The following is a 20,845-nucleotide window of genomic DNA, read 5'->3' as shown; positions in this document are numbered from 1 at the left end:
AGTTTCGATCCCTGCTTTTCTTGCAGGTAAGTAGTTGTGAGATTTGAAATCATAAACACACCTCTCCATCTGATCCCATGTCACCCAGCATTTTAACTTTTGAAAAACATTATCTGCTTTTGCTAAATGGTTTGTAGGTAAATTGTAAATATCTCACCGAGAAGCAAGTTATTTAGGGACGGAATAATATGCTGACGAAGCAGCAGGAATGTACCAACATTGTTGTTGGCACATTGTCACCAGAAATTCAGACGAAAATAAACATTTTCCAGCACACAAATTCAACCTTTATTGTGTTACCTACGTACCTAAATCAGTCAACATATACGCGTGTCAGTGCCTTGTCAGGCCTATATGTCACGCGTGCCCTTCAAGATTGGATTAAAGATTAGATTTCTCTGTTGGAAGAGATAATCCCCAGGTTTTAGCGATGTATGTAATCTTAGACGTTTCTTCCCATGAGAGCCTGTTGTGTGTATGTGCCTCGCATTTCTTTTTCACCGTACGTAGCCCACCGTGCTGATCGGAGGTGCCCGCGGCTGCTGTTAAAGTGGCATGTTGGGTTACCCCAGTGCTTGGGCAGCAGAGGTCGCAAACGGGTTTTGATTCCTTACCCGTACCCGGCCGCACCAGGGTCGCAAACGGGTACCCGTACCCGGCCGGGGCCGGGTACGGGTAGGGTACGGGTATCGGGTACCTGATTGCGACCTCTGGGATGAAGCCATGTTGCAGGCGCGGGTGGGTTGATTCTAGGAACTTGAATTGTGAGAAGAGACAAGACGTTGGGAAATGAGTGACAAACAGTTACTCACCAGTGACTCACGGTCTACCCGTACCCGGCCGCACCAGGGTCGCAAACGGGTACCCGTACCCGGCCGGGTACGGGTAGCCGGGTATCGGGTAGGGTACGGGTATCGGGTACCCGGCTGCGACCTTTGTTGGGCAGTGACTTGGGAGGCTATTGATGATATCAACTCGACAAAGGTGCATCCGTGTACTGTAATTGTACACTTAGGGGCCATCCATATAGTACGTACTGCATGGCGGGGGGAGGTGGGGGGTTAACCCAAATGCGTACTCTTGCGTATGGGCGGTCTACTGACAATGTACGCATAGGAAACGGGGGGGGGGGGCAGGGGTGAAGCCTCGATAATAATTAGTCTACATTGGCCTACAAATGAGTTACATATTCCGGCGGTGGACTCTCTGTTTGCTTCAACAAGTTCATATTATCAATCCTTGATCGTTTTTGCGTGGATTAAATATCGGCTGTTCTATAGGATTTGTGGAGGGGGTGCGTCAAGCGTACGCACGCAGGTGGGGGGGGGGGGGTAAAAAGGACGCGTGCGTACAGGGAGCGGGGGAGGGGTCAGATTTTTGCTTGCGTACTAAATGGATGGCCCCTTAAGCCAAGAACATAATGTGCATTGTATGTGTGAGTCAACGTGTTTATGGCTTTGTGCTGATGTGGCTGAATTGTATCTACAATTAAATTGGCGGTACGTGTGTCGAGTGAATGGACTATGAATCTCTATCTACGGTATCAATGCATGATTTACAAGCGTTGTGATCGATTAGCTATTGGAAGATTACTGGGCTGGGTTACATTTCCAGCGTCAGTGATCTTACGCCTTGGGTTTCCTCTTTGAAAACATAATGCGTTATGAAGGTTACTGGGTGCAACTGATGTTTTACAAATATTTAAAAGCGGTGGAAACAGGTGCTGAAAATTTGGCTATTCATTTTTAAATCCTTTATATTAAGTTCGCTTGCGTGCTTGCGTGCTTGCTTGCTTACGACCGTGCAAATCTTTCGGTCGTTTTTTAACCCACTTCCCGTGATCCAATTGAGCTGACATTTTGCACACAGACTCGTTGTGCGAGACAATTAATGTTCGTGAAAATTTTTTTCAAAAATTTTACACTGTTTAGGGAAAACAAATTAAGTATTTAATTACCAATTGCTTGATACTGGCAGGCAATCATCTGACCCATAGGTGGCAGCCATCTCAAGCCAGAGGACGAGAGGACTCTAGCCGCCACGCATATAAAGGATTTATAGTGAAAAACTTTGTTTTTACGGGTTATACTTGTTCTGTCTGGCTTGTGAGGTTGAATGGTGTTTACATCCTTACTTTTGGTAGATGTGCACACTATCAAGTGCTGGCTCTGTTCCCGAGAGCAAGTCTTTGTGTAACACCACGTGGCCAAAATAAGCGCTTGCAATACTGAACCCGCTTAATAAACACGTCGCATTTGTCCGAGTGATGGTGCGGTGCCAAATGTGGCACAGTCTACTCCTTTCCATAGGTAATTAAACAATCTATTTTTGTCTTCCAGCAATTTCCCACCGATGCGAATGTAAAAGGGCATGTACTCATTTATTCTCCTTGCGTTGAAGGTTTTATCTGTTTTAAAAAAAAATATTGGAGGGTTGAGCCCTGGGAGTCTGATCCACGTTATTTTCCATTCCAGAGGTTGAACCCCAAGCACTGTTAGAGCCACGATTTATAGAACAACAAAAAAACCTCCATCCACTGCTACTTTGGAACATTAACTGCCTTGTGATCGCTTAGGATGAACGCCAGCACTCGTAAAGCTGCCATGGCCGAGCAAGCGCGTCAATCCATTCCCAGTTTGCGAACACGATTCCTCACGTCACGAACTCGCGACCTTCGTCACAATCGCAGCCCTGCTCTACATGCGCTGTCCGTTACAATTAATTGCATTGTGAAAGCAAAACAATGTTCTGCGTTTATCACTTTGCATTGCAACAACTTTATGCTGGGTAGTATTTCAGAATTTGCCATGCAATGGTTTTCGTGTTATGTCGTTCTTAAGTGCACGACAGAAAAGCGAATGTATAACATATATAACTTACACTAATTGAGGATAACGAGGCACATGCAATTGGTATATTATAGCATTTAAAAGGAAGACACATTTGTCTTATCTTACAGCTAAACACCAAAACTGCCTCCTGGGCCGACACAAAACATTTTATTTCTTCCACATGCAAATCACTCCTATTTACAATTGGTTAAGCATTCAAATGCAGGAGCCTCTCAGAAAATAGTCTTTGAGACTCCATTGATGCTTCCCTGGTTGAATAAAGGGCATTATTGTCACGAGGAGAGAACCAGTTGCTCTGCAACAGAACATAAAAGTGCGTAATAAGAAGAGACGGCTGTTATTTCCATACTCTTCTCACAATCCGGGAGTCGGAGCACTGAAAGTAATCTGCATTTTTACGTAGTAAAATGCCGAGATAATATGCATTGTGATGGGTTTAAAAGAATTCTCTAGGATGTAAAGAACATTCTGGCAAAAAAAAAATGCATTCAAAGGAGCGCATATTGAAACAGAGCAATTTTAATGAACAGTGGCCAGTATTCTGTATTAGTTACTGCCACCTCTTCGGTGCCTGTTATGTCTTCAAAACATCTTTCTATTTAAATTTATTTGATTGCTAATTTGTTACATGGGAAATCCCGTTTAGCTAGTTACCCAGCTAGTTTCGGTGGCAACGGCCCAGAGCCAATAGCAAACGAGTTATTGCTGGGGTAGAGAGTAGCCCAGCTAGCAGCCAGCCAGAAAACTCGAGGCGTTGGACTACTACGTTTAATAGTCGTACGTGATATAGGCTTCGCCATTCATTGTCGAGTCTTTGCACCGCAGACGGGGACAGCCGTTTTGTTTACAACGTTGTACCCTGGCACCCCTTGCATGAACTGGCAAAGTTGAACAGATAAGGGAGTCGGTCACAACCCAAGCAAGTCAGTCTTGCTGTGGTTAGCATCTCGCTCGCGTTGCAAGCCCAATGGGGGAGGGTTGGCTGGGGAAAGGGTGAGGGGAGGGTGTTTGTTTTGCCCGTTGTTGCAGTCACATGATGTCCACACACACAGACACCGCGTGACTCCACCCGCCCACCCTTCCAGTTTTTCTCGGATAAGAGAACAACACAGCTGGTGGTGGTTAGGTAGTTGAGGAGGAGAGTACTTTAACTTACCATGGTATTCATAAAGTAGTCCTGCTTAGCGGTGAGATGTATGTGGGTGATTATTTTGTCAGACGTGGGATGAGGGATCAATTGGTTGTTTAACGTCTCTTTCCGAGGCTGTTTACATGCAGATAATGCAATCGCCACTGTCTGTAGAGTTACACATTTCTTTTTTAAAGAATTAAATACGTTACCGAAAGTTTCCCAGGTTTACTGACAGGTTCTGGGAATTACGAAGGACTGAAAGGGAATGATGCGCGCGTCATCGTAAACTGAAATTTTGCGGATACCGAAACAAATACCAAAATAGGAAGCAAAATACGAGTAGTCATTTCGGAATGAAGCTTTTATGACTGCAGATATTTCAACATTAGCCTGGGTTGGGATTCCGACTTAAACTAATGTGTCCTGTATATTTAGTGTTATTAATTTAATACGTTCAATGTAGCAATGATGTATTTTGCAAATGCACTTGTTTGTAAATGAGTGTACATGTACAACCCTTTTATCAATCCACTGCTGAATGAGGTCCTCCCAATGCCGTGTGGCTCATGGGGGAGAGGTAGTGTAGCGGTTAGCGTGCTGCAATACGAACCTTGGCGACCCAGGTTCGATTCCCGCTCACAGCCAACACCAGTGACGATTTTTTGAACCGATCCCGGACCTTTCCTCGGGAGGAATTGGTGCGGTGTGTAACCATCGTCACTGGGGAGACAAAGGCGGCCGGGCGTGGTGTTAGTCACCCACCCCATCGTGTGCCGTGCCGGCCTTCATAGGTGCTCGCTAACAGCGCTTGCCCCAACAGTCTGTTTAAGCTATACGGGGGATCTTTGTCTTTCTTGTACCATACATCACCATGCTGGTCTCTACGAATCGGTGAAGGTTTTTATTTTGTACATTACAAGTAATTATCAAGAAGGTCATCTGTGCTTCATTTCAGAAGAAATGAATGCGTTGGTAAAATACGAATGTGCACGGGTGTGTGTGTGAAGCAATTGTAGGCAAATGTGTTTGTACAGAGTCCTGCACGTGACTTCCTTATCGACCAAGTCGTGCCAGGGAGTGCGAGGGGTGTGGCTGAGGTCCGTGTGTGCTCTTTGCTGTCAACACAAAAGAATTTGACTTGGTTCGTGCTTGCATTTTTGTCCTCTCAACCGGGGAAAAAAGTGTATTTTGGACTTACTTGTTAGATCTCCAAAAGTACAGGCTCCCCAGCTAGACTACGAATGGAATTATTTACCACCGCCTCTCCTATGATGAGCGAGCCCAGCAAGAGAACATCCCCATGGGTAATGCCCGTTTCATTCCCGGTTGAGTCAGCTTGTCTAGAGAAAATCCAGATAGTGCTGCTCGGTACTACTCCGCAGGCAATGAATCACAATGTTATAACAATTGAGTCATGTAGCCATTTCATTTTTGCTGGGGGGAGTTCGGGGTAGTGATGGAGTTGTTAGCACGCTGCGTTCTCAACCCAGCGACTCGTGTTTGTTTCTTGGTCACAGCTCACATCAATGTGGCCTTTCCATATTAGGTGACATATTTATTATACGTTATCTATTGTTCTGCAATTAGACAGCATTAATGCCAAAGTGTGAATTCTGACTATGTACAACATTGGCGCACAAAGGTGTTGCCTATTCGAGTTATTTATCAGACTCTACACATTTCCCATCTGGAATCTGTATTGCCGTTGAAACGTTATCGGTACCTGTCGTGCTCTTATCTCTGTGGGGGGGATCTCTTTGATTGAACCCTCTGGAAAAGGTGGACAGGAACATTTGGCTTGCTGGAAATGAGCCATGGTTTGATCCCCCAATAACGTACTAGCCGGGGGCATGCTTGGTAAATGAGACGCCCCGTAACGTTGGAACGGTCGTGTGGTCATGCGCTGACCGAGTGGTGTTGAAGTCACTGCCAATGCTGAATGGTTTAAAATAAGATGACGATTTGTCACATGATACCTTGAGCGGTGGGGGGGGGGTGACTTGTTTACCCTGCACTGCCAATGATAAACTAATTGTTTTTTTTCCCACGATGGATCTTCTTCTACACGCAGCAGCAATGCATCAATTATGCAGTATTGGTGCAGGCGGTGTATAACTTCGTGTGTGTGTGCTGATCATTCGCAGCCACAAATTGCATAGGACAACTGGCTGTAAAATATATGCATGTCAACCAGCACCAAGCGGCGGTGAAAGAATGAGGGCTTGGTGAATCAGCTGCAAGTAAGAGTGGTGGTGCAAGTGGTTAGCGCACTGAGCTGTGAACCTGCCGACTCAGGAGTTCAGTTCCTTGCCACAACTAAGATCATTGCTGTCATCTGATCTGGTCCTGGGGTCACCACCTACCCCTAATTTTGTCAACCTGCAGTATACAACATAGCAACATGTGGTCAAATTATCTCTCAAGGCATGGGGGAGGCCTTCATCCATAATGGGATTTAACTTCTTTTGCAACGTACGTAACCAACCGTGCTGATGCCATAAGGATGTTTGAGTCTCACAGCTTGTAAATATATAACATTTAATAACTTTAATGCACTTGCAAGCATGGTGTATTCAATTCGTGAAATCATTCAATCTTGCTCCCACTCAAGTTGTAATTAGACAGTGCGTTATGTCAAGCTGACCTAAAAAGAGCACGGAGGTTCATGCTTATCAGTTGGATCATATTGGACTAGTCCCGAGTATTGGGTGGTAATGCTGACATACCTTAATTAATGTCACTGCTTCAAGCTGGTGTCTGCCTCATTGACAAGAGCATTGTCGTAAATGATTGCATCTCGTTCTCGCTAAGTCAGCCTATTTTTGGACTCGTACCTGTGTTCTCCAATAATCGAATTGGCCGGAAATGCTGCCCCCCCCCCAGCTCATCAGCTCTTGGAAGCCAAGCAGGAATTTAGCCCTGGTTAGTGCTCTGTTGCGACCACATTGCACAGACCAAGTTATCGTAGGGCTTTCGAGGCTATGTGGTGGGCAGTGCTGCAAAATCTGTTCGTGTATATCTACGTTGGCACATCCATGCGGGTGTGAAGTTTGTTAAAATCATTCCTGCTACGACCCGCACGAAAGGGCTGTGAATGGTACAGCTGCGTTTGGGGACCCATCTTATATAGTGCCCCCTGCATATTCCTTCACACCCAGCGGAGGGTGCTGTTTACATTATCGTGCAAATTCAGGTGCACGTTTAAAGTCTCGTTTTACCATCAAAAGATATAAAATAACACTGTCTGGAGCCATCGATAACCATTTGGTGTTTTTCTTTCCCCCCGCCTCCTATACAAACTATTAACCTAAATGCCTCTTCTCAAGCATGGTCTCGGACGATTTAAATTGAGCATACTACTTCTTTCACGCGCTTGTCCCACTCATGTGGGGTCCGCTGTCCTTATCAACCTTCTCCACGCTGTGCCATCTCTCTTTCCCGCTCCTCAGGCCACCATATCCGATGGCACCACATCGCCCCCCCCCCCCCGCTTCTGCCTTCCTCTTGATCTCTTACCTTCCACTTGCATCACTTGCACCTTTTTGTCCCACAATTTTTCTGTGGTCTCTCAACATGACGGAACCACACCAGCCTTTTCTCTCTCATCTTCTCTGTGATTTCTACCACTTTGAGTCTTCCTCTCACTTGAACCTTATGGCGGTACCCCGGGGTCCCAAATAATACAAAATAGCCGAGGCAATTAAATACTTTATTTCTGGGACACCATTTTTTCCAGGGGTGTACTTAACTCCGCGACTGGGGTACCAATCAATCCGAAATCAGTGCCACTTCACAATGTCGAAACGCAGCGAGGACGATTGCGCTGAAACCCTGAACGCTCGTACGCACCGTGGTGGTGCATCGTGTACAGCTCGTCGAGATGAGTCGATCGCCGCATCGCCGACCATCAGACTAAAAATGACTGCATCACAGACATGCGAGAGCCGGGGTACTATGGTACCCTAGGGTACCAACATAAGGTTCACTTCTTCATTTCTCACCCATCACAAATCCAACTTATCTATAAAATCCCTTTGAGGTAGATTAAAGCCACTGCTTATGTGAACCAACGAGCTACATCGGCAACTTGGTCTAAGAGTATTCCTCGTGCAGGCACTAAAAGAAAATTAATTAAAAGAATTGCCAGGGTGGCAATCAGCAGCCGTGAAATATCATCCACCTCGCAAAGTCGTCGCCATCTCTCGTGGTTTCGAGATTAAACTATCATTCTAGCTCTTGCACATGAACTGATATCGTCTCTCCATCTCCGCGCTGAAATCTCTCCTTTGGCTCTAACTGTATTGTCAGTCTCAATCAGCGGCCATCATCCATTCTCGTAACGTATCCTGCTGAAGCCCATTTGTGTTTTTTTGTCAAAGCAATCTCTTGAACGTGTGTTGGTTTTCTGAATCAAGTGTTCCTATTTCTGTCTCCTCATGAATTTCTAAAGATATTCTCCACGCTTCTTCGTGCACTGTCAGCCTTTGCATCTTTTCTTGCCAGTGTCCGTGTTTCGTCTCAAAATGTTCTCGCGGATAATATACGCACGTTGAAATATTTTTCCTTTAACTCGCATTGACATGCTGATTTTCATTATCAAGCTGCAAAATACACAATCTAATGGGCACTTTGACCCATTTGCAGACTTGGACCGTGGTAGTGTTGATGGCTCTCATTGCATGTAAACAATCACGTCACGTGACTCTTGCTGTAGACAGATTAATGGCCTCTGTGACTATAAAAAATGGGGCCCACCAAACCAAGGTTGATCTCGTTGAATGTCAGCAGTTGATTACATTTTCTCAGCTGAATGTTTAGTTGAAAACGTGTGGCTCAGTAAAATGTGTAATGCTGCCTTGTGCATATAGTAAAAACAAAACTATATTCTTAGTAATAGGTTTTATCCTTTATCTGGCACCAAAACTGACATCTTTATACAAGGGATCATGTTGCAATAACCACAACACAAGCAGTCAAAATGCAAACAAAAGAGACAACTCTAATAATGATATGCATTGTCCTTGAAATTGATTGGTCCACACCCTAGACAGCTTTTCTTAAATCCTAGTCTCCACTGGTGTTGGACCAGATGACGCCAAAAGGCATACAACTCAAAAACAGCGCACTATCAGAGTATTGAGAGCTCGGGGTAAGCATTTACATTATGAGACATCCTTTGCCAGTAGCAAGATAGAGTAATAGGTTTTTACCCTTTTATCTGGCACCAAAACTATATTCATTACGAAAAAGCTAGATGATGATTGATGGTGATAGTGATGACAATTCAGGAAGATATAGTGACTTTTTTAATGTATATAAATGTCTGAGTCACCTGTAAATTCAAGTCTTCGTCATGGTCTTCACAGCCCATCTCTCCATTCGCTATGATTGTTTGAGAATAATAATTCGTGTGTCAGTTGCATTTATTGTTGTTCAGCGCAAGAAATCTCATCATGGTCGCACATTTCAGACCCGAGTTGTATTTTCCACGTAAATCATGGCGTGAAACGTCTCATACAATCCGGCACGACCGTAATTGACATCTTTACTTGTAAGACATCTCCAGTATTCTGAAAATTGTATCTCGGAGGCAAATAGTGGAATGAATAAAAGCTTCTTATTCATGAAAAAAACCCGGTGCTATTGGGATAATTAGCATTGCTTAGTTTAATTTGCAGAGTACCCGAAAGTGCAGGCATGTATATTCTATGGAACTTGTTTTACTTGTGTTAGCTGTGAGCGAACAGAAGTGGAAAGTCTGGCACACTTGCACAACCAGTGGTGGCGAGAGAGATATTGGAGGTCTCAAAATCTTTCACTTCACTTGGTGGTTGCTGAGCACTTCATATTGGCTGGCTAGTGGGTGGCATGAGACTGGTGAGGAATGGTTGTATCACTCTGGAATGATCTACAGAAGGTACATTAATAATACACTATTACATGGTCTTTAAACTGGCTGCTGATTAATAATGGTCTATAAAGTCAAGAGCAGTGCCCTGGCTTAAAATACAGTGCTTCAAAATATGTTTTTATACTTATATGGGACTATCGTTTTTAATGGTAAAAAATAGCAGATAATACACCGTAACATGATAACAAATGTATGTTCATAGCTTAAAAAAGTCAAAGAATCTCCACTTGATCGCCATCATTGTCAAACACATGCCTAGAATTTTCTCCAGGTGGTCTCCAGAGCCCGGAGGCACATTTCTTGTGGTATTTTTGCAAATTCTCAGAAGTAAAATGTTTTTTTAAGCACCCTCTATTACGGAGAGCACCTGCCTGGGCTACATTTTTCGCACTCTCCACTGCTGCACTGAAATGGGGACACGGGACGCGGGCGGAAAACAGCTTTGGTTGATTTTAAATTTTAAGGGCCTCGATCGATTTTCCGAATTTATCTTCAGTAAAGCAAGATGGTGTTTAGTAATTTGTAAAGCAAAAAGCACTAAATCATTCTTCAACAACTGAGTGTGTGCGCTGACCCACAAAACCATTGGACTCCTCTGTATAAAACCTCTCAGATGCCTGGTGACTGATTCGAAGCCTTTGAGTTGTTTGCAACTTTTTATGCCCTTGAGCTCTAACATTGGACAACATAAATTTTAGTTTGTTGTAAAACTAATGCATTTCCATTGGCTGGCACAGATGTCCATCTACGTGCCTTCCTTATTTGCACCATGCACCTACGTGCGCTCTTTCGATCGGAGCACGCCGGGAATCTTCCAATTATAGTTAAATGTGCTCCCCCCTGCTAGTGTTTCTGGCATGTGCTAAATCATCACCGTGACACTCTTGACCAGCATATGGCAGTCAGGTCCAGTTGCAGTGATATCTAGGTCATGATTATAGCAGTCTAGCAGTTGAGTTTTTGATCTACACATGTGGTGTTGCCGATTTGAATGATTGGGCATAAGGGTTCGCGTCAGTGCAGAGGTCATGTGGGCGCAGGATCAGGCAGCAGGAGACGGGGACTGCCAATGAATTTGAAATGTGACCTACACCCATCAAGAGTGCTCTGAAAGCAAATCATCCTGGGGCACATTGTCCATTGCAGGGAAATGTGAAGCTGATCTGTTGAATTTACCTACTTAAGAATACTTAAAGGTCCCATGATGACAAGCCAGGTGAAAGGTAAACATAGTTTTTTTTATGACCATACATGACCTAACGAAATAACTGAGCTAAACAATAGCTCGTAAAATAAACAAGCACTGCAGTCGTAAACAGTGCTGTGCCCTGTTTATGGTGGATATTCAATACACGGGCACTGCGAGCCAGCAATGCGCTCTCCTGGTAGTCCCTGATCTTCTTCCCCCTCTCTCTCACCCACCCTCAACGGCCAATGAGCTCAGGTTGTGCATCTGTTTTCTGAGCTCAGCTGGTCAGGCGTCCAATCACGTTGTGGGTGCCAAGCCTGCCTTGGGTTACCATGCATGGGTGCCTTATAAATGCAACGCGAAAAATGCCTGTGCCCATACAGGTTTTCTTATAAGCGTGCGGCTGCCTTCAGTTTTACCCCAGACATCTGCATTGATACTTGGTACTTGCTAACACCCCCTCCCCAACGATAATATGGAGAGCGCTCCAAAGACTTTACTTGTTTTGTTAGGGACGCGTGTTCATTGCAATCGGCGTTCGCGGGTGCAGAGTGGAGAATGTTGGAGGCAGTGTTTGGCCAAGTGCTGTTTGACTACGATGCTTTTCAAAGTCTGTAACATGGCTGGCAGAGATAAATTTTCGTGATTTAAAACCTTTACACTTGGAAGCTGTTTGAGACTGTGCAGTATGGGTTTAATATAAATATCCATAAATTGAGTTTCAATAAATTTTATCTTTATGTTGTCGGAGCATTGGTTTGGCCATGACACAGCCAGACTAGGATACACATTTGTGAAGAACACTAGTATGTTCACCCTGTCTGAGCGTACATCCAGAGTCACTTCTGTCAGAGCTTGCGAGACTTTAAAAGCCGAGGAGATGGCTTCTGTAACAAGTAAGCTTCCGACATGGAGGTAAGTGTACTTTAAAATACCCAGCCACCCCACTTAATGATAATATAATGACTACATGAACACGCTTTGTTTGAAAAGGACATTGTGATTTGTACAAATACTGCCCATTTCTCAATCCACTGCTGGATGAGGGTCTCACCATGCCGTTCGGGTTGTGGGAGTTATTTGACGATATTTCACGTATGTCAGTGCAGGTTTGTGAAGGCAGGGTGCATAGATGCACAGCCCAATGTTGAATTCTGCTGCATTGTCCGCAGCCACCCTTGACAACCTGGCGTTGCACTGCGATCAACCAGCCAAGAAAAAATTGCAGGCTCGGCCCTGCAACGTTTCCAGATCGGATGACTTTGGGCATATTTCGTTTTATCGTGGGTTTGTGGTTTACTCCCGATTTAAATGAAGGAAATTGCACAGTGGGTTTTAGATTGCATCCACACGGTGACATTTTTTTAGACTGCAGAGACACCACCTTGCCAAAAGTTTGTGGCAACGACAGACATGAGGACATACACCTGCAGTGGGAAAGCCACACTTGAAAACCTCGCAGTTGGGAATGTAATGTCGAATTAATGTAGCTAATGAATAATGTTCGATTTAAAGCTTTCGTGACTGCAGGGATTCATCTTCTTGGTTCTTTTGGTAAAGTCACGTAGAAGGGAAATAATAAAATAATAAAAATTAAACATAATAAAATAATTCTCACGACGTTTCGGCCACAACGCAAGCAGCCGTCCTCAGGTGAAGACCAGGTCTGTCGGGGAGACAGCGTCTTCACGTTTTCTTTTTATTATTTTATTATTTCCCTTCTACGTGACTTTACCGAAAGAACCAAGAAGACTATTGAATAATGTTAGCATTGATAAGCTAGATCAGAATATGCCTTCTCACAGTAATGAATAATAATCCACTCGCACACTGGTCTTCTGTAACAGAATGCGGGGCTGTGATCACACTTAAATGAGCGTGTTTTACAAGGAATTCGATAGGCTTTAATCAGCTACAAGTAAGAATAGCTGTTGTGTTCAAACTAGCTGGTTCGTTAATTGAAAAGTCTCCATGTACGTGTAAACACACTTAGCGTGAAGATATCGCTTGTAATTGCCATTTAACTCTTGGTATATGTCATAATTTCCAAATACCAATTTTACTTGCAGCGATGGAGCAGTGTGATTTGATGTGTTTCTCTGCATATCAGGTCTCCGAGGATTTCTACTTTGCAGACTCACTTGTATGTGGAGTGATCGTGTTGAGCCAATTAGCCACTTCGCTAAACTTTTACCACTTGTCCTGCATTTGCCCCAGGGTATTGTGGCAATGATTCCAATCCAGTGACCAAGCCCCCCCTGCCCAGGTTTTCCATAGAAAACTTGCCAAGTGTATGCAATGCAGTTAGTGTAATGATGTATAGGTTTCCATACGCAGAGGAGCAGTACATTGTAAACTTTTGGAGGGCATTGTTTTCCATTTGATTCCCCCATGTGCTCTAGCAACTTTTGTTGCAAAATAATAAAATGAACAGGCTTAAATGCCAAGCTGTATTGCTTAAGGCCTGGGTAGTCCCGTCAGAAAAGCTTCCTTATTTTTCTCACAACATCAAGAACACATTAGCATCTCCCAAATTGCTCTGCCAGAGGAGGTTCTGGTACCAAAACTCTAGCGACCTGGAAATGTGGAGCAATGTGTTCAACCCCAGGTTGGACTCTTAAGCACGGGTCTGGGACATCCTGTTGAAAGGGGATAAGAAGGTTGACATGTAAGGTCTGTAATACGCATTTGGTGAGTTTTCACCAAATTAATTTGCAGTGGAAGAATTTGGCAAACGTTCCTGGATAAGAGTCGATGGCCTTTTCTTCCTTTCACACTGAGGTCAATGGGTTTCCCCAGTGTTTCGGCTCGACTCAAGTGTCTGTTGAAGGCTGTGAGATGATTAAGGCCTCTGTTTCCTTTGCAGGTATCCCCGTGGTACCTTAATCTGGTCTTTGAATGCCTTTTGCAATATTCATTTTGAGCTTTCAGGTGCTTCTTCGCTCAAGATTTAAATAGCGAAACTCCCTTTATCTCTCGTCACCATTGCTTTGGCCAGGATGTAGCAGAGATTCAGGCCCAAGAGCCTCACCACCTACACCGTCAGTGCACGTGTATTTGCTTCTCTCCACGTTATAATTAGCACGCACATCCGATTGGCACGGTTGGCTATGTACGGTGCGAAAGAAGATCCACATACATACATAATGTAACCTAAATTATCCCTACTCTTAAAAAAACACACCCTTTGGTCACAACCAAGAAGTGCGCGCTTGCTTCGATGTGCACTTCACCCCGGGCCTGCTACAAAACGGGATGTCACAGTGGCTTTCCGAGTACGGTCATTCCGACCCCGGCCACTTTGTTTGCTTGCTGTTCAGCATGTGTGGGACACGGCCTGAGACGACATGAGAGTAAGCCCCTTTGCTTTGTGGATGCAGGAAATCGGTCACCAAAAGCTGCCCAACAAGGAAACGAGCTAAAAAAAGCGAGTAAAAACACATCAGCATCCTCAGCATTTAACACTGCTTTGCAACGATAATATACTATTTGGGGCAATGACCCTTCTCTAAAGAAGGGGTAGCATTTTTTTTACAAAAAAGGGGGTGATGGCTGGAAGCCAAACTAGAGTAGAAATCTTATAGTTCTCCTATAAGACAGTGTTAATGATAGTCGTGGCTAGTTTTGTTACTTTATATTGAAGCACACAGTGAGCTGCATATACAGGTACATTGTACAGATCATTTATTAGTCTACTTCGGGAGGAGGGCTACCCCCACACCATGCAGACGGTGAGGATTTTTTTTTTCACCCCACGCTGATCCATGCAGGTCTGAGAAGGTAGGGGTTCGAACAGTACTACAATGGATTTAGCGGCACTGCCCTCGACTGCTCAACAATGCCAACTACGCTTGTGCTTGTGCTGGGGGTGGTTGTCCATCCAAGAACTATCCAGGCTCAAACCTGCTTAGCTTTCTTCGTGTTCTGGAATTGGGTGTATTCAGGGTGATGTGGTCACAGACACCACAATGGTCTACATTTACAAATTATGTGCGAGTGTTTTTAATGACGAATGGCGAGTAAGATAGCAAACTCGTGATTAATGTGATGAGCTATTTTGTGTGCTCATGCAGCACTACTAAGCCAGTCCGTTGTGTTTTTATTTCACTGAAATGTATCCTGTCACTCGAGCTCACAGTGTTGGCGACTGCATCACCCACCGATTTGCATCACGACCGCCTCACCTGTTTTCCTTCAAGGATTTTTGGTCACCTATGGAAAATTGGCCCTTCGCTGATTCCACGTTTGCTTCCTATCCGCCTCTGTTTTAAAGGTAAACAAAGCAGGCAGAGTGGGACAGTATAACGTCACAGCCGCCGCCACCACCCCCTCCCCTGGCAGTCCTGGCAGTGGGGAGGGGTAGACCAAGGCAGATTAACCCCCGGGGAAAGGGGGGGGGGGTTAGGCGCGTGACGCGGCCAACGCACAAATGCAGCACTGCGAAAGAATGTTGATCACGACAACGTGACTTTGACAATGCAGCAAGTCATGGAGACGTTCTATTTTGGCGCGTGCTTTGGTGGTGCGCTTCGGGGTTGTAAACATATGAATACAGTCATCCGTTTCACATTGCCGGAACAGAGCTTCCATATGTACATCATGGCACAAATGTGAAAATAGCTGTATTTATATATGAACGTACTCGCACGTACTCTCATGTTTAATTAAAATCTTTATATGGCACGATAAATGTGCTTTGGCTCATATATAACCCACAATACATAACAGGCAATGCTTCGGTTATGTCCTATGGTGTTACTTGCACTCAAACTCGGCAGTAAGTGTACCAACCTCCAGATTTAGTTACCACCTTTTAGTCCAAGTCCTGTGTTAAAACATCAGCAAACACAGAACTGCGGGCGACCTATTCGATGTATTTATTCGTATATTAACTTGACCCAAATTGCAGCATAAATTGCCTCGTAATACCAGTAATAATACAGCCCTCTCGTATCCATTCATTCCGAGCTTTGCTGTTTACAAATCGACGTGTACAGAGAGTGTCACCTTATTGCATGGCACTCAATTAGGGGATGGGTTAGAATTGTCAACAATGAACACGTGGGTGTTCAGGCAGCTGACATCGGTTACTCCCAGTAGAGAGCCCAGAAAGGTTTCACATGCCTTTCCGGCTATATGTGGGTTGCCACTTCTAAGAAATTAGTGTACTTGCTTACTAATTATACGGCTATGAACTTGGCCATGTTTTGTGGAAGTGACATGCGCGAATGGTCGCTTTGTACGCGTCAAGCCATTGCTGGATGAGGGCCTCCCTGCGCCATGCGGGTCGTGGGGGTTATTTGGTTTTACGTCACGCTGGTGAGTGCTGGTTGTCGAAGGTGGGCGGCATAGATGCCGGAGTACAGTCTAACAATTAATTTCCCTTCCACTTCTCTGTGCTGACGATGTGGATTACGGCGTCTTAGAAGGGGTGAAGCTTTACAGTAGTTACAATTAGGCCTCATTGTCTACCGCAAAGACGCTCATCAGCCAAGTGGTTGTGGAGATGACGCGTTCATACCTGCGTACGGATAAATGAACACGCAAGCGCATCGAGTGCAAATGACTCTGCCGCTGGGCAAAAATCGCTGAAGAATGCCGTCCCAAAATTATTTTGCTCTGCGGACTTGTAGTCCTAGAAATAAGTAGCCTGTTCACATCAATTGTGGACATGTAAAGCATCTTCAAATTCACAGTAGTTTAGGGCTACCAGTGGTGCACATGTGCGAGTTTTCTTTAGCCACGTGTTAAAGTCTGAGCTGCCTTGTGATCCTGTAATACGCTCACACTCGCTCTTATTTACCAAGTATATGTGAGCAGGCACTTAGACTGAGTGTAGTGTTTAGACGCGGCTTGCTTACTCGGTGAGTGGTGTGAACTTTGGATATTGTCAGTTTCTCTGCTAATGGCGTGACCAAAATATTCCATGAGTTTTCATGAATTTTACGTCTGAATGGGGAAAAAAATAAAACGTGGTACTATACATAATTTCAACCAAACGTGCTTGTTAGAGATAATGTACAGATGAATATTATTTCTTCCAAGTATGGTGGTAAACCGCTTTAATCAAGAGGCATGATGGGAGGGTTGGTTGGTGACTCATGCAGAGAATATAGGAGCATTTTGGAGCATGTACAGGAAGGAGGCTGCCAGATTGTGTCTGCAAAGATCAGTCTCAACAGTTTTCACCCACATGTACAAATATTTCAATGAGTATTGTCCAAACATTCCAAGCAGGAGCCTCCAGTTAAAGGGTCTTGAGACTTGAGCCTTTCCTGGGTAAACCGCTTCACATTATGACGGCAGTGTGTAACGCAGCGGCGTTGTATTCATGTTAGCTTGACCACTGGTCGGCAACCAAAATAAAAAGATGAGGACAGCATTTTTTTGTTCCAATTCGGGGAAAAAAACTATTTCAAGAGCCGCAATGCAATGTGAATACAAAGACGGTGGTCCTTAATCAATAAGGTCACGAAGCAGTCTTTAGAGCTGCACGAGGCACCGGAGCTGCAGGTTGTCAACCCCTGAGCGAGACTGATGAACCCATTTAATATTCTCTGGATCCCATCATCTCCCTCCCACTCGGTGACCTCCCTGCTGGTTTCCCCCTGCCCCCCCCTACCCCTTCTTTCTGCGTAGCGCCTCCCTCATTCCTTAACCCCCGACTGATGTTGAGCTCCCTCCTATCACACCGGGCCCAGGATACCTCCACCCCTCCCCTTGCGTCTCCCCGCCCCTCGGTCATATGACAGCCCTGTGCTGCCAAGCCTGCCTGCGTTGGTGTGCACAGGCTATAATTAGCTCGTTCTTTTCTTTCTGGTTCCACCCCCAGCTCCCTCCCTGCCTCTCGTGGGGGAGGCTTTCCAAGCGCATGCGCTGGCCCTGTGACCCTGCATGCGAATGACTCCGCAATCGACAAGCGGCGTCACGGCACAGAATGTGCTGTGTGCACACGCGCGCACACGCACGTAAGCCAGCGCGCTCGTTTGCTCCCTCGTTCGCCTGCTCCTCGCTCGTAGGCACTGCGCAGTTCCTCTCGCTCGTGCCGTTCATCAGGAGATGTGTCTGTGCTCCACTAAATGGGAAACGACTTTGAAAGCGGGAGAAATGTGCCCGTGTGGCAGTGACGTGACCCGGCCTCCCCGACTGTCTAATCGGTAAGAATTTTTATCGTTGTTGACTAAATGCTTTTATTTTCGAAGGCTGCTGCTGCTGCATTGTTAACTTTTAAACCTGGCCGTAGTGGAACATTAACCCGAGCAAGAGTGTTTCGTGTGTAAAAGCAGCAGTGTTTCCCTACGCTTTATTGTTCATCACTACTCTTGAAGGGCCCGTGAATTATTATTGTTATTCGGTGCTCCTTTTACATCGTTGTTGCGTCCCAGCCTCATGGTGAATGTATCACCAGCAATGTGTAGGCTGATGCAGTTGGCCAGAGTGATTATGCTTGCGAAATTGTCAGGCACTGAATTAAGCTACTTTGAAGAATACCCAGGTTTAAGCTTCTGGACTTGTGAAACAATTTATATCTGTGTTGAATGCAATAATGTGTGGTGTTCTATTCATTACAAGCTGGGTTGTGAATTAGCATGCTGATTAAATCAAACATTGTTGTGTAGGTTAGGCTGTCAATAATCATCAGTTATTTGGGACAACTTTCATCTAGCTCTTGCCCTCATCTTCCTTTTTCATTGAACATTAGATTGCAATTTAAGTCTAGATTTTAAGTTTTCGTGACTGCAGGGATCCATACTCTTTGGTTCTTTCGGTAAAGTCACGTAGGTACAAAATAAAATAAATGTTTATTTTGTACCTACGTGACTTTACCGAAAGAACCAAAGAGTATGCGATTTAAGTGTTTATTAGACGAAATGTATCGTGTACTTTTTTAGTGGATTGTTGGCATGAAGCGAAGACAAGGTTCCGTCTCATCATCATGTTAACATTCTAAAATGTGTTTTAGAATGGGCTTTAAGTTTGTGCAGATGGTGTGTTGGTACAGCATGAGTACATTGGTTAGCATGTTGGTAGGTGGCCCATCGGCTGATGGATTGAAATGTGAATTTATTTGTGTGTAGTTAATAGACCCTTGTCTTTTCATTTCCTTATGTCAGTGTGATGTAAGTAATAATTGTACACTATATGCATCTGTCAGGATAGTTAAATGATAAATTTGAGAAACGCTTCCTCTAAAACGAGGTAGAGTTTGCAGCTCCTGAACTCATTTTGGTTTATAATACCCATCAGGCGTTGTCCTAATACATATTTACGTGTCATTGTCACCTTGCAAGATTCGTATTTCACGGGTGTCTGCGATGTGCCCTGAATTGTTGAGATGATTACAGGAAGGTTAAACAACACAAGTCCCTGGTTTGTTTAAGGATGAAACAAAAGTTTCCTTATAGTGGCCATCGACACTCCGTTCATTTCAACATAAATCTACGCTCTTTTTATGACGCCGGACTGAACGGAGGGTTGTTTAACTGGTCGCTTTTCGGAGTCGGGGTTCGGGTATTAGCGCCACGAAAGTGTTTGGGATTTTTAGAGGGTGCATCGATTGCGACCAGTTTTGGGTTTGATGAACGTGGTGGGAAAAAACCCCGGGTGCGAACCTGTGGTCACATGAGTTCCCCCGCCGCCCGTCATAAAATTAATACGGGCCCTCACATCTCGGTATCGGTTTCACCTTGTAAAACTCAAGGGTGCTTGGCGTGTGACTTGCTAGCGTTGATAACCTTGTGCGACTCCGTGGTACTTTGTTCAGTAAACTTGTCTTCCATCGTGTTTTTTTAGTGTTGATGAACTGCACGTAAACTGTTGTATTTTCTCATAAATAAATGTGAACCAGTATTACCCACCCTGCGTGATATTGTTCCATTGAGAGCTGCAATTAGGTTTGGGGTACGAGTGCAAGTTAAACCAAACTAACAAAACTGTTGAGCGCTCATTTTTGTTGTCTTGGCATGTTTTATAATTTGAGTGTACGTTTTGCCATTAGCTTTTCCATTTTAATTCGCACGTGTCTGCGTGTGGAGCTGGTGGGTGACTACTATGGGATGAATCGCTGTAGAATAGTCAATTGTAAACCAGGACTGTGGAGTGGTCTTGGAGAAGAGGGCCAAGGACAGGAATGGGTAGATGAGAAAACCAGGAAAGGCAGATTCCCCCCCCTCCCCCCGCCACGTGAATGGGGAATAATGCTGGGAAGGAGTAATTTTTGTAGTGCTGCTGCTGGTTGATGATGATGATGACGTGTTTTCATCATGTGCTTTCTTATGCTTGTGCCGAGCAGATGGCCCACGTGCGAATTTGATGGGAGCCAGATCCGGCTCGTGATTTACCAGGACTGCGATCGCCGTGGCCGGCAGCATCTGTTCGACTCCGACTCCGTGCGCATCGTTGATGAAGCCCCTCAGGTAATCATTGGATTGACGTGTGTGGCCACAATTAAGACAATCTCCAATAAGTGATGTTTGCGAGCACCCGGTTCAAAAAGACCGTATGTTGCTCGAGAGAATGTTGCGGCTGCCATGGCACCAAACAAGGGTGCAGTGTGGCAAGCGAGTGAGCATTATACTTTGGTGAGGCCAGAACTGCTCATGAAGTTGTGGTGTGACCAGCACCATGCATGGCCACTTTTCGTCTCCCCCCTTCCTGATGCCTACACACACACCCAACTAAGTATACCAATTAAAGGCTACAGTCAGTCGAATTTGAGGCCCCAGGACCTGTTCAAATATTACTCTGCCATGGCCAGGAAT

At 44.9% G+C, this 20,845-nt stretch overlaps 1 protein-coding gene across 5 annotated transcripts in view; it reads left to right on the top strand.

The window, feature by feature from the left end:
* The window catches only part of LOC133354551 (folliculin-interacting protein 2-like), a 74,055-nt gene that overhangs the window by 19,037 nt on the left and 34,173 nt on the right, over positions 1-20,845 (top strand). For 2 of the 5 annotated variants that reach the window (XM_061571471.1, XM_061571470.1), the window contains exons 1-2: positions 11,716-11,999; positions 20,377-20,500. In XM_061571471.1, coding sequence (XP_061427455.1) covers positions 11,824-11,999; positions 20,377-20,500 — 300 coding nt within the window. In that variant the 5' untranslated portion in view covers positions 11,716-11,823. Of the gene's footprint in view, positions 1-11,715; positions 12,000-17,917; positions 18,242-20,376; positions 20,501-20,845 lie in introns of those variants that run through there. The other 3 variants (XM_061571474.1, XM_061571473.1, XM_061571469.1) reach the window with 3 other exon arrangements.

Source organism: Lethenteron reissneri, chromosome 47 (assembly GCF_015708825.2).
Source record: "Lethenteron reissneri isolate LAM-NWPU_2019-01 chromosome 47, ASM1570882v1, whole genome shotgun sequence".
Classification (NCBI taxonomy): Eukaryota; Metazoa; Chordata; class Hyperoartia; order Petromyzontiformes; family Petromyzontidae; genus Lethenteron; species Lethenteron reissneri.
Note: the sequence above shows the minus strand (reverse complement) of the source record. Positions and strands in the feature narration are given on the sequence as shown.